The sequence below is a fragment of the Tamandua tetradactyla genome, chromosome 2 (genome assembly GCF_023851605.1).
Source record: "Tamandua tetradactyla isolate mTamTet1 chromosome 2, mTamTet1.pri, whole genome shotgun sequence".
Lineage (NCBI taxonomy): Eukaryota > Metazoa > Chordata > Mammalia > Pilosa > Myrmecophagidae > Tamandua > Tamandua tetradactyla.
Window position 1 is genome coordinate 76210199 of NC_135328.1, and position 25655 is coordinate 76235853.

Genomic DNA, 25655 nt, shown 5'->3' on the forward strand with positions numbered 1-25655 from the left:
CTGATTAAGTGGCAGATATCAATTTATAGCACATGGCACACCTTAAACTACCATACTATCAAGCCCAAATTTGTTTATATATTCCTCTATTTGACCATGACCTTCTTAAATCTATGCTAAATAGTTCTTTGTGCATCAGGGAAAATGACTCAAAACTGGAGACAATAAGTCTGATGTCCAGGACTAAAAGAGTCTCTAAATGCACACTAGGACAGCATCTGCCTCTCCAGGACCAGTCTTTGGTGAACATCAGAATCATCCAATTATCTTTTTTTGAATTACAGATGCCAGGATCCATTCAGTATAATACAGGTATGTATTTCTTGAAAAACTCTACAAGTGAGGTTCTGTATAAAACAAAGTCACACAGACATCCTACGATTATGAAAATAGTTAACATTTTCTTGTAATTTGTTAACTCTTCCTGCAAGTTACTACACTTTATACCTTCAGAAACATCTGATCCTTACTACAACACTGTGAAATGAGAAATAGTATTATCCCCATTATACATATGCAGAAACTGAAGCAGAGATATGGGAATAATTTCCCCAGCTCCCTTTTAAGCTCTTCAAACTCAAAGAAGGAAGACCCTAAAAATCTTTCATATATATTTAAATTTAAGCATATCCCAATAACTCCTGGTCCAAAATCACTGAAATGCCAGAACAAAGTTTTAGAAATAAAAATCTGTTCATGTCAGAGGGGCCATGGTGGCCTAGCAGGCAGAGTTCTTGCCTGCCATGCTGGAGACCTGGGTTTGTTTCCTGGTGCCTGCCCATGTAAAAAAAAAAAAAAAGAAAAACTGTTCACATCCTTAACCAGCTTAAAACCATTTGCCTTTAAGATAAACTATTTTGTACAGCTTACAAACCCTCTGTAATTTGGACCCTGCTTATCTTTCCAGCCTCCACTCTTGCTCCTGTCTTTCCTGATCTGTACTAATCTTCCACATCTTAATAAACAAACCATCTGGGCTTTCTTCTCACTTACTGCACCCTCTACATAAATACTCTCCCCATTCTCCTTTTCCAGCTCTTTCTCCTGCTGAATTTTTATCATCCTTCAGCTTTCTATATTAAAGTGACTTTCTGAGGGCCTTCTCTGACACCTAGATCCCACTGTTACATGTCACTACAGAATCATGACTTTTTTATTACATATTTAACATCTATCCCCCTGCAGGATTATAAGCCAAATGAGGGCATGGACCACAGACATCTATTTACTGCAGTATCACCAACAACTATATATACCAAGTCTTCAAGAAAATGCTGAATCATTCATTCAATCAAGTGACTAACATCAGATTACAGAGTAGTTTGACAACTAGCATACATCAATTAAATATCATAACATTCATTTTAATGTTTTTATATTTATTATATATAAGGAATTATTAGACATGGTAGACTGACTTATGTACCCCAATGTGTTAGTTTGAAATGATGTATGTACCCTAGAAGAGCCATGTTTTACCCTAATCCCATTTTGTAAAGGCAGCGTTTCTTCTAATCCCTATTCAGCATTGTATGTTTGAAACCGGAATTAGATCATCTTCCTGGAGATGTGATTTGATCAAGAGTGGTTGTTGGGCTGGATTAAGAGGAGGCATGTCTCCATCCATTTGGGTGGGTCTTGATTAGTTTCTGGAGTCCTATAAAAGAGGAAACATTTTGGAGAACGAAAGAGATTCAGAGAGAGCAGAGAAGAACGACATAGCCACGAGAAGCAGAGAGCCCACAAGCCAAGCAATCTTTGGGGATGAAAAAGGAGAACACCTTCCAGGGAGCTTCATGAAATGGTAAATCAGGAGAGAACACGAACAGATGACACCTTGCTTCCCATGTGTTCTTCCAGCCAAGAAAGAAATTGTGCCTTCACACTTGAAAAACTCTGAACTTCATCGTACTTCATCGATACTTCAAGGTATCTTTCCCTGGATGCCTTTGATTGGACATTTCTATAGGCTTGTTTTAATTGGGACATTTTCTTAGCCTTAGAACTGTAAACTAGCAAATTCATTAATTCCCCTTTTAAAAAGCCACTCCATTTCAGGTATATTGCATTCTGGCAGCTAGCAAACTAGAACACTCAATTTAGACATACTCTTAATTTTAAACCATATTCCTGTGAGTATGAACATATTTGAATTAGGGTTCTCCAGGGAAAAAGAACCTACCGGAGATACATATAATATAAACATTATAATATAAATATTAAATATAACATAAATATTATGATATTTATTATAGAAATTGGCTCACATGCGTGTGGGGAGGGGCAAATCCAAGTTCCACAGGACAGGCTTCAAGCTGGGAACCCTGATGAAGGTTTTCAATGAATTCCCCAGGAGAAGCTGGCTGGCTGGAAGCAGAGATGGAAATTCTTTCTTCTGACTGCTGAAATACTCAGTTTCCTTTTAAGGCCTTCAACTGATTGGATGAGACGTCCCTTATTATTGAAGGCAATCTCCCTTGGTTGATTATAGATATAATCAGCCACAGATGCAATCAACTTAATGATGATTAAGTTTTTTATTCAATTCCATGAAATATTCTCACAGTATAATCAGACCAGAGCTTTCTTGTGTGTCTTTCTTATTGTGTCTTTTTTGGACACAATAACCAAGTCAAGTTGACACGTGAACTTAACCATCACAGTCCACCCCTTGTCAACTTAGCAACAGTGTACATTTCCTTAAACCATACTTAATCTCTAAATAAATACATAACAGTCATAATTTTGCCTAACAATACTCAACTGTCCTGCATACAACTGGAAATGCACAAACCTTTCCCCAAAGGAGGGGGCAAGTCCTTGGGTAATATTCACTCAAATTTGGTATCATATAACTTAAATACTATGACATAAAGTTAATTCAACTTAGTTATAATAAAGGAATAAGATAGGGAAGAAAACAAACATATCTGTTAATGTATATATACAAACATATCATAACAAATCAAGAAAGAAATATATATAACCATTACAGTCCTCATTTCTGTAACTAGGCACATGGTCATAGTTTATATTTATCACTACTTTCTTCCATGACCATATTTCACTTCTATATTCCCTTTACCTTCAGCTAGCACTTCAGCTGGCCATGGCTCTTTGCCTGGTCAGGTGACCCAAACTTTCACTCCTGAAGTTTCTGAGCCACTAGCAATTGTGCCTGATTGGATTGCTGCAGTTTTCCATCGACTTTAATCAAAGGGTATGATGAAACTAAGAGACACCCTAAGGAATCTCCTGCATCTAGAAAAACTGTTCTTTACCTACATTGTGCAGCTGCTACCCTATTTCCCCTTGGTAAACTCAGGATCAATCAACTCAGCCAGTACAGAAATTTCCTCCCTTGCCTGTTGATTCAGAAGTATGAGGAGCCCAAAGTGGCCAGTCGACAATCTTAACTTCCAGTTCAATGGAAGCACTGTGTCTTCTGGTGAAAGCACTCCTTTTGGAACAAAAACCTGTAGAGTAGCAGAGCTTAATGTTGCAGGGACAAAGAGTAAAAATTTTCTAATGGATTACTAGGGGTAATAGTGAGTGGTACCACTCCCATTTCCATACCTTGATTCCTAGACTTGTGAATCCTAGCTATGGGAGAAACAGCACCACAGGGTTGATGATTTAGAGCATTTACAGCCTCCTGGAGTAAACTGCTCATGCCTGGCAAGGTACTGCCCCCAAGTTGGAACTGTAACTGAGTCTTCAAAAAGCTATTCCACCACTCTAGCAATTCAGCTGCTTCAGGATGATGGAGAACATGGTAAGACCAGAGAATTCCATGAGCTTGTACCCATTCCCACATTTCACTTGCTGTGAAGTAGGTTCTTTGATCAGAAGCAATACTGTGTAGAATACCATGATAGTGGATACGGCATTCTGTAAGTCCACAGATGGTAATTTTGACAGACGCATTGTAGGTAGGGAAGGCAAACCAGTATCCAGATTATGTGTCTATTCCAGTTAGAACAAAATGCTGCCCCTTCCCTGATGGAACCGGTCCAATGTAATCAACCTGAGACTACAGGTAGTAGACTGCTCATCTTGGAGAACTGTGTCATATTGAAGACTATGTTTTAGTCTCTGCTGCTGGCAGACTGGGTACTCAGCAGTGGCTGTGGCCAGGACAGCCGTGGTGAGTGCAAGTCAATGTTGCTGAGCCCATGCATAACTGAGATCCCTACCCTCCATGGCCACTTTGTTTATGAGCTCATTGGACAATGACAGGAGTGACTAGGGAAAGAGGCTGACTGGTGTTCACAGAACGAACCATCCTAACCATTTGACTACTAAAATCCTCCTCTGCTAAGGGCACCCTTTGGTTAGTACTCACATGGGCTGCACAAATCTACATGGTTTTTTAGACCTTAGAAAGGTCTATCCACATACCACTCCCCCAGACATCTTTGTCACCAATTTTCCAACCATGCTCCTTTCAAGTCCCTCAGCATCCAGCTAAACCACTGACAACAGCCCATGAATTAGTATACTAATGCACCTCTGGCTTGGTAAATAGGATCTCTTGAAGTTTTGTTAAGGTGTGCCCCAACTGAATGAGGGTGGGCCTTAATCTGGATTGCTAAAGTCCTTTATAAGCAGAAGAAAATTAAACATAGACAGAGAAAGCCACAGGGAGGAACCAGAGGCTGAAAGTCAGGAGAACCCAGAAAATAAAGGAGAAAACATTCATGTGAGGGTAAGGAACTAAGATACAGCCAAGGAATCCCAAGGATTACTAAAAGACAGTACGAGTATGTAGTATGCACAGGCTTTAGGGAGAAAGGATCCCCGTACTGACTTGTAGATTTTGGACTTCTCTTGGCCTCAAAAACCAAGAGCCAATAAATCCTCACTGTTTAAGTTAAATCACTGTGTGGTATTTGTTATTGTAGCCTGACAAACTAAGACATTAGATTAAAAAGACACCAAGATGAACAAGTGTTCTAATTTGTGCTAGCTGTTAGAATGCAATATACCAGAAATGCAATGGCTTTCAAAAAGGGGAATTTAATACGTTGCAAGTTTACAGTTCTAAAGCCATAAAAATGTCCAAATTAAAGCAAGACTATAGAAATGTCCAATCTAAGGCATCCAGGGAAAGATACCTTGGTTCAAGAAGGTCAATGACTTTCAGGGTTTCTCTCTCAACTGGAAAAGCGCATGGCAAACATGGCAACGTCTGCTAGCTTTCTCTTCAGGCTTCTAGTTTCAGGAAGCTCCTTCAGGGTGTATTCCTTCATCTCCAAAGGAAGTCTGGTGGTGTGGGCTCTCCTGGATCTTGGGGCTCTCTTGCTTTCTCCAAAATGCTTCCTTTTAAAGGATTCCAGTAAACTAATCAAGACCCACCCGAAACGGGTAGAGTCACATCTCCCTCTAATCAAAGGTTAATACCTACAACTGGGCATATCACATCTCTGTGGAGGTAATCTAATCAAGTTTCCAACCTACAGTGCTGAAGAGGGATGGATCAGAATCAAAACATGGCTCTCCTAGTGTATATAATCTTTTCAAATCAGAAAAACAAACATCATCTATCTTTAAGAACCAAAACATCTAACAGGTACAAGCAGAAAATAAAGTGAAAACTGCTAAAAGAAAGGTATGAAGTACTTTTCAATAGTTTCACAGAGGAAATGGCTTTTGAATTATGCTTTATATTACCATACATTTCACAGTAATGTACTAATTCAAAACACAATATTAATCAAATTTGAAAGTTGCCCAATTGATAAGATTTACTTTTATTCATTTATTCATATATTCACTCAGTGAAATTTATTGATCATCTACAGTGTACTAGCCACTCTCCTACCTGCTAAAGATAAACCAAGAAACAAAAATAGATTAAGTCCCTGCTCTCATTGAGCTCACGGTCATAGTGTTTTTGCTTTTTTTTAAATCAAGAACACAAATGCTTACACAATCTATAAAAATCATAAGAAGGACTTTTAAATTTTTAATTAGTGTTGAATCATATATCTTTATCACACCATACACTTTAAAGAATTTTTAAAAATTTATCAAGCAATTGGATGGTATATATATGACTTGCAAAATGAAGTGAAAGTTTCCAGAAAGGGGATTTAAACAACATTGCTTCCCCATTTCCACAAAATAATGTATTTCCCAATGTGTAAATACTATCCAGGTGCCAAGGACATCCACTGATAGCTTAAAATTTTTCTTCTACTTTGAGATGCTGAAGATGAAATTCAAGATTCATATAAGGAAATTTATTTCCAAGATGCTGTTATGATTTGACATCAGGAGCATAACTTTGAACCTCCTTCTATTTTAAAATCTCCCTGGATTACTCTGCTTCTGATTTTAGATTCTGCATTTCCTAGCTGGTATGTGATGATTAACTAACACTTCAGTGGGGTATGAAATTGTCAGGGTTTAAGGAGAAAAGGAAAACAATACAACAGAAAACCTGAAATTCGGCTTCCGGAGAAGATGGCGGCTTAGTAAGACACGCGGGTCTTAGTTCCTCCTCCAGAAAAGCAACTAAAGAAACAGAAACAATACAAAACAGCTCCTGGAGCCACGACAGAGACCAAAAAGACAGCGTACCCCATTCTGGAACGGCTGAACAGGCAGGGAGAATCCGCTACGGTGAGATACCCGAGGGGTGCGCGTTTTCCCGGCCGGGGCGGCTGGCGACTGGGGTCCCCTCCACGCACGTGGCTCCCCGGTCTGACTGGGAACGTTGGATAGCGGGGCCCTCCCGCCACGCTTGGCGTCTCGGGCCAGCTGGGCAATTTGGACCGACACTCCCCCAAGCCGCGGCGGCCGGCGACCCCCCCTCCACGCGCAGTTTCCTAAGCCGACTGCGAGATTCGGATTGGCAAGTTAAAGGAGCCACAGCATCTTTTACTGGTGGGACCCGCAGACAGACGAGCGCCACGAGCACCACCTACTGGGCAGGAAAAGAAAAACAGAGCCCAGAGATTTCACAGAAAAACCTTTCAACCAGCCAGGTCCCACACCCAGGGAAATCTGATCAAATGCCCAGACACCAGCAGAAAATAATGGATGACGCTCGGAAAATTGAAGATATGGCCCAGTCAAAGGAACAAACCAAGAGTTCAAATGAGATACAGGAGCTGAGACAACTAATGCTGAATATACGAACAGAAATGGAAAACCTCTTCAAAAACCAAATTGATAAATTGAGGGAGGACATGAAGAAGACATGGGCTGAACAAAAAGAAGAAATAGAAAAACTGAAAAAACAAATCACAGAACTTATGGAAGTGAAGGACAAAGTAGAAAAGATGGAAAAAACAATGGATACCTACAATGATAGATTTAAGAGACAGAAGATAGAATTAGTGATTTGGAGGATGGAACATCTGAATTCCAAAAAGAAACAGAAACTATAGGGAAAAGAATGGAAAAACTTGAGCAGGGGATCAGGGAACTGAATGACAATATGAAGCGCACAAATATACGTGTTGTGGGTGTCCCAGAAGGAGAAGAGAAGGGAAAAGGAGGAGAAAAACTAATGGAAGAAATTATCACTGAAAATTTCCCTACTTTTATGAAAGACCTAAATTTACAGATCCAAGAAGTGCAGCGCACCCCAAAGAGAATAGACCCAAATAGGCGTTCTCCAAGACACTTACTAGTTAGAATGTCAGAGGTCAAAGAGAAAGAGAGGATCTTGAAAGCAGCAAGAGAAAAACAATCTGTCACATACAAGGGAAACCCAATAAGACTATGTGTAGATTTCTCAGCAGAAACCATGGAAACTAGAAGACAGTGGGATGATATATTTAAATTACTAAAAGAGAAGAACTGCCAACCAAGACTTCTATATCCAGCAAAATTGTCCTTCAAAAATGAAGGAAAAATTAAAGCATTTATAGACAAAAAGTCACTGAGAGAATTTGTGACCAAGAGACCAGCTCTGCAAGAAATACTAAAGGGAGCACTAGAGTCAGATACGAAAAGACAGAAGAGAGAGGTATGGAGTAAAGTGTAGAAAGAAGGAAAATCAAATATGATATATATAATACAAAAGCCAAAATGGTAGAGGAAAATATTATCCAAACAGTAATAACACTAAAAGTTAATGGACTAAATTTCCCAATCAAAAAACATAGAATGGCAGAATGGATTACGACCCAGCAATACCACTGCTAGGTATCTACTCAAAGGACTTAAGGGCAGGGACACAGACGGACATTTGCGCACCAGTGTTTATAGCGGCATTATCTACAATTGCAGAGAGATGGGGGCAGCCAGGGTGTCCATCAACAGACGAGTGGCTAAACGGACTGTGGCGTATACCTATGATGGAATATTGTGCAGCTTTAGGACAGACTGGACCTATGAAGCATGTAATAGCATGGATGGACCTGGAGAACATTGTGCTGAGTGAGTCTAGCCAGAGACTGAAGGACAAATACTGTATGGTCCCACTGATGTGAACCGACATTCGAGAATCAGCTTGGAATATATCATTGGTAACAGAGACCAGCAGGAGTTAGAAACAGGGTAAGATAGTGGGTAATTGGAGCTGGGGGGATGCAGACTGTGCAACAGGACTAGATACAAAAACTCAAAAATGGACAGCACAATAATACCTAAGTGTAATGTAACTATGTTGGAACACTGAATGAAGCTGCACCTGAAATATGAAAAAAAAAAAAAAAAGAAAACCTGAAATTCCAAAGTAATTAAGAGTATTTAAAAATGTAACCAATTATACATTTTCTACCCACAAGTCTTTTGTATTTATGTTTCTCATTAGGGAAAAGTAGTAGAAAGAGACCTAGAATGAGAATCTAAAAAACTGAGGGTCTAAGCCCAACTCTGCCATGAACTAGCTGTGTGACCTTGAGTAAGACATTTAACAGCTCTCTTTAGTTGACTCATCTTAAAAATTACAAGTCTTAAAAGTAAATAACCTGAAAATATCAGACCTACAGCCCATGACATCACTGTCAATTAGATGATCCTCAGTTCCTTAAAGGCTGAGGTAAGATCTTACAATTAAAGGCTTTCAATAAATCAATATGGACTTCATTATAAAATAATATCCAAAAAACTCCCTGAACAAATACTGTCATTTCAGGACACCTATATACAATCAAAAACAAATGTAAACAGCTTACTTTCATCAACAATTCCCAATCCAGAAAGAGCTAGTAAACTGGATGTCTTCACAAGATTTGGCTTCCTTCCCATAGGTATAAATCACTACTTACATTCTTATTAAATTACCAACTTTCCTTCATTACCTTCTAAACAACAACTTGGAAATGTACTAACTTAAGTTTACTCTACAATCAAATGTCAGGAAACCAACAGTCTGCTGAAAAATGTAACCAGAATTACCGACTAAATTCTGCAAAGAATAATCCCATAGTGCAAAGGCAGAAATAAGGCAATTGAAACTATTCTTTGCAAACAAATATAAAATAATTTAGAACTTCTAAACGGCTACACAAAATACTTCAACACTTGAGAATTTAAGTAAAAGTAACGAGTCAATAGAAGCTTATCAATAAATAAGCCAAATGTCAACTAGTAATCTTTATTCTTATGACTATCTGCACAAACTTCATTAGAATAACTATCTTTAAGCCTCAATATTCCTTTGATATTAAAATAATCCAACAATAAATTAATTACATGCTGACTTGAGAGATGTACTTTTAAGGTTTTTCCTAAAAACAAGGTTAATAATAAATATGGCACATCAGCATTATCTTTTTTTAGCATTTTCTTTTATAAAATATCCCAATTTATTTTGCAACAGAGAGAAATTGCATTAAACGTGTTCATAAATTTATTTATTTTTGAGTTTTGACACAGTTGAACAAAGGCTTATTTAGTAAATACTAATATCCTATCTGTGAAAATACAATCCTAGGTGAGGGAAGAACAGCCGATAATGATGTTCACTTTGAGCTATTCAAATGAAACATGGGTTTCTCTCACCGGCAGTTGATTACAGGTTCCCTAAATCTCTTGAAATCTTCCTGTAACAGTATATTCTACCTAGAAATTCCATCTAAAATTGAAGTTATGAACTCTGAAAGCTTTTTAAGAAGCTATATTCATAGGATACTATAAAACCCTCAAAAGCAAGAAAACATGAATGTTGTTGATGCAGTGTATGAAACCCAGACAGTGGCTTCCCAGGATAATGGTACCCTATCATGACCTTGCTTGATGGTGCTAAGTATGTAGTGATGCTATATATAATGAGGGACCTGTGTCTGGGCCCCAGCAAGCAGACGGCCTCCTTTATATAAATTCAGCATTTACAGAGCACCTAGAAATGTGCCACGCATTATTAATACAAAGATAAAGGAGAAACAGTCCCTGCCCTCAGGCTAATAGGAGTAAATTATACAAATGTAGTTAAATGTAGCGATGTTTAGAAATCACAACTGCAAGTTAACATGTGAGCATGGAGGCAAGACACCAAACCCAGCCTGTAGTAGGCAAAGACTTCTTAGGGAACAGAATGCCCAAACATAAATTTCAAACGAAAAATTTAGGGAGTCGGGTAAGATTCAAGAGAGTAGGGTGAGTACTAATAAACAAAAGTGCAGGGGCAAGGGAACAGTACTGCTTTCTGTGTAGAAGCAAAAATTAAGTCAGTATACTGCTAAAGCATAAATTGAGATATAAAGAGGAAACTGGTAAGACAGGTAGAAATTATATCATACCCAGAGCCTGGCATGACATGCTAGAGTTTAATTTGTAATTCTTGAATTTTCAAACTTTCAGAAACTAAACCATTTTTCCTTCTAACAGAAAGTTTCATGAAAGATCAACATGTATGCTATGAAAATCAGAGTTGCTTATCTGAAGAGGTGGGGTGCTCCACATGATGACAAAATGAAAAAAACAAAAAAACAAAAAACACAGCTGTGGCAATTTATGCAAGGGAGTGAAAAAAATAGATTCGTTCTCTTGATACACCACTCTGATGGCTGTTCAGAGAATGGATGTGAACAAGACAAAACTGGAGGCAGAGACACCAGTTAGCAAAATGTGGCAACAGTCACAACAAGAGATGATGAGGAGGTGGGCAATAGTGGCAGAGTTCTCATCTGCCATGTCAGAGACCCGGGTTCGATTCCCGGTGCCTGACCATACAAAAAAAAAGAGAGATGATGAGGACCTGAACTAAGACCATGATACTAAGAGTGGAAGAATGGCCTCCTGAGGAAGCCTTGGCGAAACTAAACTAAATGCACACATAGTGACTATCTGATCCCAGTTAGTAGTACTGCATGATCAGGTTTTAACAGAGATTTACCAATTTCCAGGGGGAAAAAACCTATCTCCTATACGTACTGTGTAGTAGTTTACCCAATATTTCTGGTTAACTTTTCTAACCACTAACCAATACTTAATTTCACTAATAACAGTTTCCTCTTCTCATATTTCGTATTTCAAAAAACCAGTAAATCTGGAGGGCTTTTTCTCTTACTCTTAAAAAGAAAACGGAAAACTACACCCTGCTCTAGGACATTTCTTCAGGAGAAAACATTATAGTCCAAGAAGCCAAAAAACAAGCTCTAAAGTTAACATATACTATTACATTACCCTCTGGTTATTTTACTTCACAGTACCTTTCAGGGCACTGCTGGAAAAAAACTGTCAACTGCTGCAGAAGAACTGGCCAACAATCAGGTCTATGTTCAAGCACAGTGATCAAAGGCTGAGGATGATTTCTGAAAAATACCAAAAGTCATATCAGAAGCCATCATTTTTCAGGACTACATATCGTCAGTATCCAAATACAGCAGCAAAAAACCCAACTCCATCCAGAGACTGTTTTTTCTCCCAGGAGTCATAATTGTCAACACTATCACTTGCGGTATTTGTTGCAAAGTTGGTTCTTCAGAACCAATATTTTTTTCTTTATTTGTTTTGTGGATAACAGAGTGGACCCTGAAGTTTGAGACACCCAAATATGAGAAGTGACTCTGCCATTTACTACCTCTTGCTTGGCCATACTCATGAATCCAGTAGCTTCTCTCACATCTATCCCCTTTATCCCATCTTTCCTGCAAGTCATAGGCCACCTCCTTCTGCTGTTGCTCTCTCTTTCTGAACCTGGAAGGTTCCACTTCCTCTAACATTGCCCCAATTTGTAAGCACTGCCTTTCTCTCTCTGTTCTTACCTATGCCCCTTGTTCTTGATATATCACACACTGTTCACCCCGCATATTTAAAATGAGAGAGAAGAAAGTATTTCTTCTCTTCTTCACAATCAACTGTCCAAACTTAAAATGTTTGAAATTTATGTTAAACAGCTGATTTTTTGATTTGGGCTATATTTTAAAAGAAACCTAAAAAAGTCTATATAAAACTTATGCTCTGCAATTTGAAGGATTCTCAAAGAATGGAGTTTTAAAAAGGAAAAATAAGATACCAATGAGATAAACAGTTCAAAAAGCTTAAAAGAAATTATAAATTCATAACCATTTTAAACTATGAAGTACCATACGAAGCTTTTAGTTATAATCTACGTGGCTTTTCCCTCTAAGAAAATTTTTAAATAAAATTGGCAATGTTCATGTTTTTTAAAAAATTCAAACAATACCAAAAAAAATCAGTCTTTTTCATAAAAAGAGACTGTATATAGAAAGCTCTTCTTTAAACCAATTTTTTAATCCAACAATACATCACTAACAGTGACTTTTCAAAAAAAAAATAATAATAATCAGACCACAACCTACACACAAATGATATTTTTTTTTTTTTTTACATGGGCAGGCACCAAGAAACAAATCCGGGTCTCCAGCATGGCAGGTGAGAACTCTGTCACTGAGCCACCATGGCCCACTCCCAAATGATATTTTAAGACAGGCTTCTTTTATAGTGATGGCTCTGTAAGTGTGATCACCTTACCTGCAACATCAGTGTCACCTGAGAACTTGTCAGAAATGCAAATTCTCAGTCCCTAGTCCAGACCTAAAAAATAGCCCTCCAGAAAATTTTGCTGCACTGCTTTTACAAAGCAGTTCTCAACTGTGGTTTGATTTTAGATTGACCTGGGAAAGTCTTAAAAAGAAAAAATACCCATGCCCAGGTCTCAACTGTATTGGAGTTGTGATGGGTGGAACCTACGCATTAGTGATTTTTTAAAAACCCTTCAGTGATTCTAATGTGTTGCCACAAGTAAGAAGCATAGGTGAGGGAGGTCAAGGGGTGGGAAGCTGTCTGATTTTTTTCTCTCTTTTAAAAATAAAAAAGTACAGCAGACACATGACACTGAAATATTCATAGTAAATATCTCTCTGGCACTACTACACAGGTTCAGGGTATTATAACACTAACTCCTCATTTTTTCCTCAAACCCACTTAATCTATCACGCACTCACTTCACATGCTGGCAGCCTCCTGGCCTGTTAAAGCATAGGCTATTTCTGACTGATCAAACTATTGCCATTGCTAAGGGATTGCTCTTCCAAACCACTTTTAATGCCAAAATTTAAAAGTCATATCAAAATTACTTTTCCAAATTCTAAATCCTTTGCAGCTAAACCTATCTAGAATTTGCTTCCACAACAGTTGCCACAAATATTAAAAAAAAAAAAAAAAGTTACAAATCCTAAAATTCCCTCAAATATGTCACATCAACTGAACTTAGATTGAGAGTTCAGGTCATATTCAATTATAACGTCCAAATAAAGAGGAGAGAACAGCAACTGCAATTATTTTGGCTATGAGTTTTTCTTCTGACAAGGACCATAGAAATGAGGAGCATCAGACACTAAAAGCCACCCGTTAACCTTCCAGTTAATGGTGTCATTAACGACCATTTAAGAAGAAAATCAAAGAAGTTACCACACAGTTTTTGTGTGATCACAAAGCACTGAAATGCTTTACAATAATCTCCACTTACATGTCATCTCCCAACACTTCCCAAACCGTCACCCCAAAAAACTGCTAAGCATCTATGTCCTTCATAAAACATGCAGTTGTGTCTAAATTTAATCAAGTCAACCAAAATAAGAGGTAGTAACTTAAGTAGGATTAAAAATGATGCACATACAGCAAACAACTCTATTATAATTTAGCTTCTCTGGTATTTTACATGTATTGAGGGAATCACTCTAGTTATGTTACATGAAGCTCAGGATTTGTTTTGATAACTATTGGAGCCAGCAGTTTCTATTTAGTATCTCAGACAAACTGTAAAGATGAGATTAAGTCAAATATAGTAGGATAGAGATTATACAGATTAATTACTGATTTAGCCATCTGGATAATTAATTTTTCCAGATAATTGATTATGTCAGGGCCAAGAGGCAATATCCTAGGGAATAATACACAATATTGATTCCAGAAGATGAAAACCTTGAGGAAGAAGGAATACAAAATGAGAACATTAAATTTTACCGTTGATTAACATTTGATTACTAATATTATATCAAGTGAGTACAACTAACCTAAAATGAATTATAATTGTCAAAATTTATTTTAATACTTTAAGCATAATGAAGATCTAAATTCTACCTTATGAATCACTGAACAGGTATATGAATATATATATAAAGTAATACATACAGTTTTATGCTTAAGTAATAGAGTACACCCATTTTTTAACTCAATAAACATTTTTAATTCAATAAACATTATTGTGCAACTGACTTACATGAGGATTTCTCAATCTTGGCACCACTGACATTTTGGGCCAGATAATTCTTTGTTGTGGGGGGCTGTCCCGTGCACTACAGGATGTTTAGCAGCACCCTTATTCTCTATCCACTAGATGCCAGGGTAGCAACCCTCTAGTAATGACAATCAAAACAGTCTCCAGATACTACAAGTTCTGTAGTGGGCAACATGCCCTAAGTTGAAAACCACTGCACTGGGTAAACGACAAACACGTTGAGCAGCGTAAACTGATTAAAACACGGCATGGAACTGAGTTATTCAAAAAGACTAAGACTATATCTTCATCCTTCCTTATATTAAACCAAAAGCTATCAGTCAATTATGCTCAAAATTGTAAGTTTCATATGGAAATACAATTATCAAATATTAACATTGGGAACACAAGAAAAACACAGTACAGCAGAAACCACAGACCTAAATACTAAATATAGAATCTTGTTCCAAAATAAACACTAATAATATATATGCAAATTGGGGGACAATTGGAAATGGAGTTATTTGCCTATTTAAATATAATAAATTAGAGTATTTAAAAGCCAAAAGGCTTTTAATGTGCCAAAACAAATCTTGATGTGTTCATGGGTTGATTATTATATGTATGGATTATTCAAAACTTTTCTTTCCTTTCTTCCTCTCACTACTTGTTAGCCATTCCACTTCTTTCAATTTCATCCAACTGAGAAAGGTCAAGCTAAGTGAAAGGATCCACAATTTAAACAGGTCAACTTTGCTCTTCATTAAGATCACTACTGATCAAAACAAAAAAGAACTAATATGGTACAAAAGAACAGCAAAACAAAACCTGAATTATGTCTGAAGATTCTAATTATCCCAAAACCTGCTATTCAAATTCCTGAAAAGTAAGTTGGCTACAACTTTTCATTCAAAATGATAGATGGGTTGATCTTAAAATCAGCCCGATCATTTGCAAAACTAATAGTGGGCACCTAATAAGCTATACACCATTTGGAAAAACATAGATATGGGACATTATCATTATTAGCAGTGCATACATAACATCATTGGAATCACTTACTACTATGCTGCAGACCCACACCTCAGGAAAAACTAGAAGTGACGGGGGGATGCAAACTAGTTGGGGGGAAAAGCACTGAATTAAAAGTCAAGAGACCCAAATTTATATTCTGGCTCTGTAATAATTCCTTAAGCAAGTCAAAGTTTCATCACCTATAAAATGAGGGCATCAAACGAAGCACATTCCAGAGCTAAAGTTATACAACCAAAGCCACTCATTAATGTAAACCCTTAGTACCACTCAAGATCAGAGGTGTCAAACCCTGTACAGGCCAAAAGAAGCAAAGTGGCTCATAGACTATAGTCTATGTTAAGCTTAAATGGCTCTGAGGTCAATGTCTAATAAAGCGGAAGGTCTTGAAGAAAAGATCTCCTATTTTTATCTCAAAAATAAAAACTTATTATTTTTTATTTCAAAAAGAAGTAAACTACTATGTCTGGAATTAGCACACAGAACTTTTTTTTTTTATAAGAATTTCCTAACTCCCCAGATGCTGTTTACTCCTAAAAGAGGACATCATTTCTAAAGATCAAAATCAATACAAACTAAGCAACCACGTCACTCTTCCTTGGCCTCTAGTGCTTCTAATCTCTCCTTTACTACGCATTTTTTTTTAGGTCATAGATGACTCAATTTGTCATATATTTGAGGGTATTTTTCTATTCTGTGATTTGCAAATGTTTTAACTACCATTTTAAGTAAAGCGTTCAACATAGTTCCTGGAAAACAGAAGCACTCAACAAAAGCATAGTGTTATGATTGTCATGGGTAGGTTTGTAGCTTTAACTAAAATATAAAAGCTTGAAAGCTGTCTTCTTATTCTATGTTTTCCTTTCAGTGCAAGTGCACATCTACAATAAATGAAATTCACTCTCTCTCTCTCTTTCCCTTCCTCACTTTCCCCACTCCATTTTCTCCAAATCACCTTTTTAAACTCTTAAGCAGGATCATAAAACACCAACTCATTATGGTCCCTTCAAGTACAATGTTCCAAAGTCCACACTGTTCAGGGAAAAAAAGACAAAAGGAAGTATGGCAGAGTTGGACCTAATACTTCATTGTTTCCCAACCTTTAATAACTAACGTTGTCAACAACACAGAGAAAAACATGCATCATAACAGAATGGAGTGGGGGGAGTACTAAATGATAATTCACAGTTCCACTACACTAGCACAGAAGCAATGGTAAAGTAAGGTATATAATTTGGATTCACCTTTCCAAGTATAAATACATCAATCTTAATAGAAATGAAAGGGTAAAAAAAATTAGTTCTGAGGTAGGCAAATCAGAAAGCAAAAGTTATTTTTAACCTTTAGGTAACCTAAACCTTTTTGCTACATCTCTGAAATATAAGAAAGCTATGATTTGATTTACATCATAAATTCAGTGACAGACACAGATTGCCTTTTCTGTGTGAGGAAACAATGCCTGCAGTCAGCATGCATTTTCATGTATGCAGCTGTGACCCTGGCGCTTTCAGAAGCATAGCATAGCACTTACTACATCAAATATGCATTTTAAAAGCATTTCTCTACCTGCTCTGAATTTTTATTTGAAAGTGCTGGTAAGAAGCCAGAAAGGGATTTTAAAAAACAGCTCTGCTGATCTTAAGTTTAAAAATGCAAAATGAAAAATTATGAAGATTTCACAATGAATAGTACCAGAAAAAAGAGTATATGAACCAAAAAGAACTAAGCAATATATTCACTATATATCCTACAGTATTTTAAACAAACGGATTTTACCCTTTCTTTTTCCTAGAAAAAGAAGCCTTGGAGCAAAAGAGATTTTAATTTTGACATTTCTGGCTGACTACATTTTTCTTTGTGTATATAAGCAAGTATGGAAAGCATAAGATTTCTTTGAAAATGTACTTCCTATCACAATGATTCTGCCCTCACAGGGCACCCTTCCTCCAGATCCCTATTTTACTAGCCAGGGTTTTAATGAAAAGATATCTGCCAATATCAGAAATATAGAACTATTTTAGGTACAAGGTGGTAGCTAGGGGAAAATATTCAAGCATTTAGAGATATAAAACTTTTCTTTTGTTATTAAGGTACATGTCATAATTACAGAAAAATTAAAACAAAATAAATAGGCTGATAAGGCAAATTATATTTCTATGTTCATAAAACCAATTACATACCAATTCTTAAAGGAAACATCTAGATTTAGAAAAACTTAAAAAGGATTTTCTAGTAGCCATTGCTAATTGGAAGACTGCACAATTTGTGTAGCTTTTCCTTCAAGTATGATTATAAATCCCAGGTGTAAATCCCAGGTGATTAGAACTATAAACTGTGAACAAAGACTTTCCTGGTAGGAGAGAAAAGAGAAAACAGAAGCAAAACATACAGTTTGACAGAAAGAATTAAATAGCAACAAGACAGATGGCCCCTGGAAAGCATTATTGGCTAAGCTTCTCTCTCTCATCCTTACCTCTAACTGATAATTCCTTCCCACCTTCATTCTCTTAGTTTTTCTATAAATATTTCCAATTATTCATTAAAACAGTAAATTCATAAGCCCTCTAAAATTACATACAACATCTTGAGTAAAGATATGTATGCGCATTTTCTAAGAGGAAGTTCAAAACTTTTATGATACTCTCAAAGAAGGTCCTGACCCCCAAAAAAGGATAAGTACCAGTGAATTAGAGCTAAATTTATCAAGGGCAACTGCTATAACCCAGTCTTGTTAAACTCCCACTTTCAAAATGACTGTAACAGTAAATACCTTCCCAAAGAAGGTTATAAATGATGTATCATATCCAGAAATAGCAGCTCCCTGAGTTTTTACATTTTTGTAACTTCAACAATATAACACATAATGCGTTATACTGCTTTCAATCCCCTTATGGCAGTTTGATGGTATAATACAAACAATTTAATAAATGGTGTTATGCTTACTTTATGTTATATAAAACCAAACATCTTCAGGCTTGGTCAACATATTTAGATAACATTCAATCACTGAAATAATCAGCCTCCAAAAAAAAACAAAATGCTCATTTCTACAACAAAATTTGAATGATGATAGCTGATGGCCAACTCTGCATACTGCCCCTCCTCCTACATGAGAGGAAGGGGATATTCAGGAGATAAGCCTGGCACCGGAAATCATAGGAGTAGAAAGCCTTCTTGAGCAAAAGGGGGAGGAGAAATGAAACAAAATAAAATTTCAGTGGCTGAGAAATTTCAAAAAGAGCCAAGAGATCATTCTGCAGGTATTTTTATGCAGTATATAGATATCCCCTTTCAGTTTTTGGTATACTGAAATACTCAGAGGGAATACCTGAAACTGTTGAACTGTATTCTAACAACCTTGATTCTTGAAGATGACTGAATAACTATACAGCTGTTAAGGTGTGAGCAGGCGATTGTGAAACCCTTGTGACTGGCACTCCTTTTATCCAGTGTATGGAGAAATGGGTAAGAAAAAAAAAAGGAAAAACAAATAAATAATAGCCGGGGAGAGGGTGTATGGGATGTTTTATGTGTTCTTTTTCACTTTTATTTTTGCTTTTATTCTTGGGTGTGTTTTTGTTTGTTTGTTTGTTTGTTTTAGAATAATAAAAATGTTCAAAATCTATTGCGAGGACAAATGCACACATAACTATATGATGATACTGTTGAATCACTGATTGTACAATTTGGATGATTATATGGTATGACTATGTAATATATCTCAAAAAAGTGCATTTAAAAAATAGTAAATGAAGAAGGAATATAGGCAGAAATGAAAACTAATAACTAAAAAAACTCATTAATTAAAGACTAAGGGAATTATTTTCAGTAACTTAAAAAAAAAGTTTACCTTCAGAATAAATGCAAAAGGCAAGCATATCAAAAATTATTTGTATGGATAAACTTACAAAAATAAATGTGGCATATCCATGAAGTGGAATATTATTCAGCCATAAAAAGGAATGAAGTACTGATAGATGTTATAACACCAATGAACCTTGAAAACACTATGCTATCTGAGAGAAGGCAGACAAAAAGGCCGTGTGTCAAAGACTGGGGGAAGGAGAGAATGGGAAATGATGCTAATGGATACAGTTTGTTTTGGAGGGTGATGAAAATGTCCTGAAATTAGATGGTGTGAAAATTGCACAACTTTTTTAATATACAAAAATCACTGATTGTACTCTTTAAAGACATGTATTTTGTGGTATTTAAATTATATCTAAATTTTAAAAGGCATTAAAAAGTATTCCAAACTTAACCTAGCCACACACTATTTTAAATTTAGTTATTTTTTAATTTTAGAAATCTCATCTGTATCATGTAAAATATAACTATATGGCAATTTAGTAATCAGAGTAACTTGGACTTCCAATCTATTCTCCACACAGTAGCCTTATTAATAAAACAAGAATTTTAAAAATGCCTTCAATTCTCTTATCCTATTCTGTATATAAAACAAAGTATATCTCACATTCATCCATTTCTTACCATCACCATGTCACCACCATAGTCAAACCAACAATATCTCTTACCATTTCCTCTACAATAGGTTCCTGCCTGATCTCTTCACTTCCTCTCTTGCCCCTCTCCAGTTCATTTCTCACAGCAGCCAAATATTTTTCAAATATTAATCTAATTTAAACACTTCAATGGAGCTTTTCTTTTCAGTAGTAGCTAACTCATAAAGTGAAGGAAGTGGTGGAGTTGGAAAATCACCGTTTTGCAACCACTAGAGTAAAAATTGTTTTGTGGGGATGAACTTAATAAGGACAAAGATGTGTGCATGGTCGCAAAGTGTCTTCTCCACATTTTGCTTATTAGTTACAAGTGGGTAAATGATAACTATAGTGTAGAGAAACCACAAATACCTTGACTGGTTGATCAAAATTAAATCACCTGTGAGGGGTATGGATATCACTGTCTCCAAATATGATATTCTGAGAAAGACAAAGAATCACTTATGTACTATTTCAGCCAGTGATGCATACTCTCAATTTAATCAAGAGGAAACATCAGACCCACCAAAACTTAGGGACACTCTACAAAACAACTGCCCTTCAAAAACGTCAATGACATGAAAGGTAAGCAAAGGACAAGATTTAAAAGGATAAACAGTTCCAGATTTTAACAGGTTAAACAGCTACAACAACTAAGGGCACCATACGATCCTAAACTAGGTCCTGTACTTAAAAAAAAAAAAAAAAAGGCAAAGAAAAACATTGAGACAAGTGATAAAACTGCAATATAAACAACATATTGAAGTACTGTATTGTTAAATGTCTTCAAGTTGATAACTGTACTCTGGTTATATAACAGAATATCCCTGTTTTTAGGAAATGCACAGTACTATATTATCCAGTCTACTTTCAAAAAGTTTTTAAAAAATTATTTAGGGAGAATGATAATGCAAATGTAGCAAAGTATAAAAACTTGGTGAAACTGAGTAAATGGTATATGGGAGTCTTTTGTACTATTCTTACAATTTTTCTATTACTGTGAAATTATTTCAAAATAATATATTAAAAAGGAAAACATTCAGTTGTTTCCTACTACCTTTCAAATAAAACCCAAAGCTTCTGCTATGGCCTTGCATAATCCAGCCTATGCCACTTTTCCTGGCCTTCTAGCTGCACTTCATCAGTCTTGAACATTAAGCTTCAGCCTCCCAGCCTCTCAGCAGTTCCTCTAGCATTTCAAGCTCTTTTGTACAATAGCATCAATGCATAAGTTCTCCCCTAGATATGAAACAATCTATGTGCTCTTCACATGACTGGCTTCATCTCATCTTTCAAAATGCATACAAGAAAATGTAAAAAGAGTTTAATGCTAAGGAAAAGCTAGTGATCAAAATTAAGGACAGGGTTGTATTTTGACAGCCACAAACATGCACTGGTCTTAATGTACTTATGTTAGGAATTATCTTAGACTTTCTCTTGTTTTTCTTTGATAACCTTAAGGGAAAAAATGCATTTGCCTTAAGAGATAAGTAAAAGAATCAATATCATTTACAGAGTACCCTGTGTTTAAGGACATACATCTTTAAACTCTTAAAATTAACTCCTTATCTCAATAAACTACATAACATGTTCACAAATAAATGAACAAATACACACATAAAGCATAAAACTTTAATCTGCTTGCAGCATAACCATCCATAACTATTGGCCTCATCAGCCACTTCAGAGCACACCATCTGCCAAAACATTTAATATTCCTTTATTTCAGAAAGTACAGCTTGATGTTGATCAGACCAAACCTCACAAATAAGATTCTTAACATTTGATATTTGTGCATGTCAGCCACTGTCTGGCACATCAGAATGATGCACAAATTCTGGAACAGGCAGTTTCTGCTCATGAATTCACAGCTATTTCCTCACTTTAGCTGAGAGAAGAGAGATCTTTAAAAGATTGCCATAATATGAATATGCAGAGAAAATATTAAAAGCAAAAGCACATGATAAAACTTGAGGAGAGAATGGCACATTACAAAGCAAATGAGAAAATGATCCACTAATAATTCACAAATCATAAAAATTTAGTTTATTCTTCCTCACAACCAAAATACCAGCCAAATATCAGCTCTCTGCCCTACTTCTTGTATAATCAGTATCAGACAATTTTTATATGATCCAGTTAAACAGAAGAATACTTTACCAAAAAATGGAGTTCTGGCTAACCAGAAGAAAACTCAGACCAAACAAAAGGGACAGAAAGGAAACACGAACTAAACAATACCTCAATACTGGTTTAAAAAATGTTATTAGGATAAAAATTGTTCACTAGTAGAAATTGTCATAAGGATAAAAATTGTTCACTAGTAGAAAAGAGCTTCTAAAGTTCTTGAAACAGTTAAGTACCTAAACAAGATGTTATGAACTTATGGCCTAAAATGGACTGCATCCTGTGAGCATGTGTTTTGCCTACCTACTTTGTATTTTTTTAAAAATTTTAATTGGTTGCCAACACTTACAAAGTCAGAAGATTTCATATAAAATTCTTACTTATATTGAAAGATCTGACAATAAGGCAACAATGAACCCCATTTCTCACTGCCACAATTGACTATCAGTTCTCAACATTACTTCCACACTGGAAATCATTAGGAGGCTTTGAAAAAATACCAATTTCTAGCTGACACTTCAGTCATCCTGTGTGAAGTCACCCAAGTACATGTAAAAGCTGCTTAGAGGGTTCCAACATTCATGCAGCCAGAGTGGAGAATCATAGGCATATGCTCTTTAGTTACCCACAACAGCCAAATGTCCTACACAGTTCTTCTAGTTACTCCATTTTCAAAGTCCCTTTTAAATATATCCATCTAATCTTGTTTAAGCCACAAAGCTAAAGAAAGGACTCTCTAGGAAGAAGGGTCTAGGTAATAAATACAAATTTTATCAGCTACAGAGACTATAATCCAATATGGTTCAAAAAATGGTCAGCAGAACACGTGCACAAAGATGTTCTCAACGCGTATCAGAAAATCAGGATCAGAAAACCAGGGTCAATTTCTAAAAGGGTACTCAGGGCTTTCCTCCTCTCCTACTCCTATAACCACCCTCCATCTAACCATGAGGAACACCAATACAAATCTAGGCTAAGGTGGCCTTGGAATTATTCCATCACACAGAAAAATGAGATTTAAATTTCCTATGTTCTCTCTCTTGCATCCACAGTATGCTTGTTCTCCATTTGGACTGCTTTCCATTAGAACTGCTCTTTGGTCTGACTCTTGTCCTTTCTGATGTGGGTAAGATGAACCTGGTACCCTGGTGCTTAGGAACATACAGACCCCTTGCATCCAAAGTAAGGAACGGGAACAAGAAGCCATGAGTAAGTCATTCAAGACCCCTCTATCCACTTCAAGTGGGAGGTCTTTGCAGCTTACATGAAGTACCATCAAGCTCCAAGGGTCTCAAGTAGTATTTCTGAAGTGTGATCCACAAATGATTTATATCTATATATTACTCAGTAGTTAAACATGCTGACTCCAGAGTAGCACACAAAATTTACTTACTGAATGAATGAGAAACTATGGCACATGAGAAGCTGTACCTCTAACAAGCTTCACAGATGATTCATATATACATGAAGTTTGAGAACCACTGAGCTCAAAATACCTTCTATAGAGTTCTTACAGGAAATTCACAGGAGTCAAGGAAAGCCATTGGTTAACATCTGGGCCTCACATCTCTCTTCATTTCCACATTAGCACAACTGATGCAATTTAGAAAGACCCATTTAAAATGGCATATAATCTACATTACTATGATTCAAATTAATGAGCTATTACAAAACAAATGAAAAATATTTACACACTAACTGTATACTACTAGAGTCTTTACTACCAAAAAACACAGATTAGCTTCATGCCCAGAAATGTTACAATTATTTCTCTTATCACTTCCATTTTAAATTAATCTTGAAGCATAACTAGGGAAACCAACCCCTCAGCTTCTCATATCCTTTTCATGCATTCATACACAGCTCATCAGTTGCCTCTCCACAGCTAGATGATATTGTTAACCAACATGTGGCAAAGAAAGCTTTAAAGCAGCATGAAAATTTTATGCCTGACTCAGGTAATCATAGCTCTCTTGAGGGGAATCTGCTCTTCAAGCTCACCTCTCTTCTGTTTCTGCCATCCACAATTCCCCCTGGAGGAACTTGAGACACTTATACATTCGATTACACTCTACTGATTTATAGTGCCAAACAACCATTCACATAAGGGCTCTCCATAAACATTACCAGATTATGTCAACTCAGGTGATTTATTGTGGACCTATTAATATGTCACCTATCTAAAGACAAACAATGTATCCAATTTATTTCAGCTCCTCAAACTAGGCTCCCAATCCATACCTTGCACCTACTGACTTTTCAAAACAAGACTACAGTTAGAAAAAACAAATTAGGAAAATAGCTGAAACATTACAGGTGAATAAGCTCTAATACATACAGTGAGAACAATCAGTATGAAAATGAGAGTACCCCTAAATCTGCAAGATAGAAAATTTCCTTTTGCCATTACCTTAATGGGTACATCTTAAATTTTAAGGTGCCTCTAAATCACCAGGAGGATCTTTCTAAAATGTGACTCTGATTCAGGCAATCTTGTATGGAGCTTGAGTTTCTGCATTTTTAAAAAGCTCCCAGATACTGCTAATGCTATTAGAAGCTATGCTATTCAAAATGAGGTGGGGGACCAGAAGTATTGCACACATACATCTAGAATTTTGAACCCATCCTAGACCTAAGGAAAGAGAATCTGCATTTCAATAAGATGCCAGGTAATAAGGATGTACTTTAGAGAGCAACACCTGGGACTCTTTTAAAAATATAAATATCTAGGCCTCACCCCAGAGATACTGATTCAATTGGTCTAGGGTATTTGATTATTCCCATGTTTGTTTTTAAGCACACCCAGGTGGTTCTCATGAGCAGTCAGTGTTAAGAACCATTAAATTAAAACTACCCCAATGAGTTGGAGTCAAATGTGGAGCCACTATTAATGGGCGCAGGATTTCTTTTGGGGGGAGATGAAATGTTCTAAAATTGGCTGTTGCGATGGCTGTACAACTCTGTGACTATAATAAAAACCACTGAATTGTACACTTCAAATGAGTCAGTTGTATGGTACATAAATTATATCTCAATAGTAATAGTGTCATACAAAAAAATTAAAGACTTCAATAGCTATCTTATTTAAAAAAAAATTAACCCCCTTGAACAATAATGAAATGAAATGATTTTTTATCATGAAACGCCAGTCCAAGTGTTAGATCTTCTATGAAAAAAAGGAAAAGCACAGCTATTTACTTGACTCCTCCAAAACTATTAAGATCTGCTCATCTACTCTTGAGTTATAATATTGGTCAAGAGGAAGAAAACATCTGAAACTAAAACCTTGTGTCACAAAGGGCACTCCTACTTTTTCTAAAAAAAAAAGCATATTTATGAATTTGGGAAACTTT

At 36.4% G+C, this 25655-nt stretch overlaps 1 protein-coding gene and 1 long non-coding RNA gene across 9 annotated transcripts in view; one reads left to right on the top strand and one right to left on the bottom strand.

Annotated features, from left to right (window-relative positions):
- The window catches only part of FOCAD (focadhesin), a 415741-nt gene that overhangs the window by 287332 nt on the left and 102754 nt on the right, over nt 1-25655 (bottom strand). For 2 of the 5 annotated variants that reach the window (XM_077148042.1, XM_077148044.1), the window contains exon 6: nt 11613-11714. The exons of 1 other annotated variant lie outside the window; for it this stretch is intronic. In XM_077148042.1, the coding sequence (XP_077004157.1) occupies nt 11613-11714 (102 nt within the window). Of the gene's footprint in view, nt 1-1479; nt 2122-3576; nt 5033-11612; nt 11715-25655 lie in introns of those variants that run through there. 2 more of the 5 variants (XM_077148047.1, XM_077148046.1) reach the window with 2 other exon arrangements.
- Nucleotides 1-25655, top strand: part of LOC143673494 (uncharacterized) — a 58632-nt gene that overhangs the window by 28044 nt on the left and 4933 nt on the right. Inside the window, exons 5-7 of one of the 4 annotated variants that reach the window (XR_013170406.1) lie at nt 285-312; nt 15319-15530; nt 20654-20760. This is a non-coding gene — a long non-coding RNA (uncharacterized LOC143673494). Of the gene's footprint in view, nt 1-284; nt 313-1185; nt 1353-15318; nt 16062-20653; nt 20761-25655 lie in introns of those variants that run through there. The other 3 variants (XR_013170405.1, XR_013170404.1, XR_013170407.1) reach the window with 3 other exon arrangements.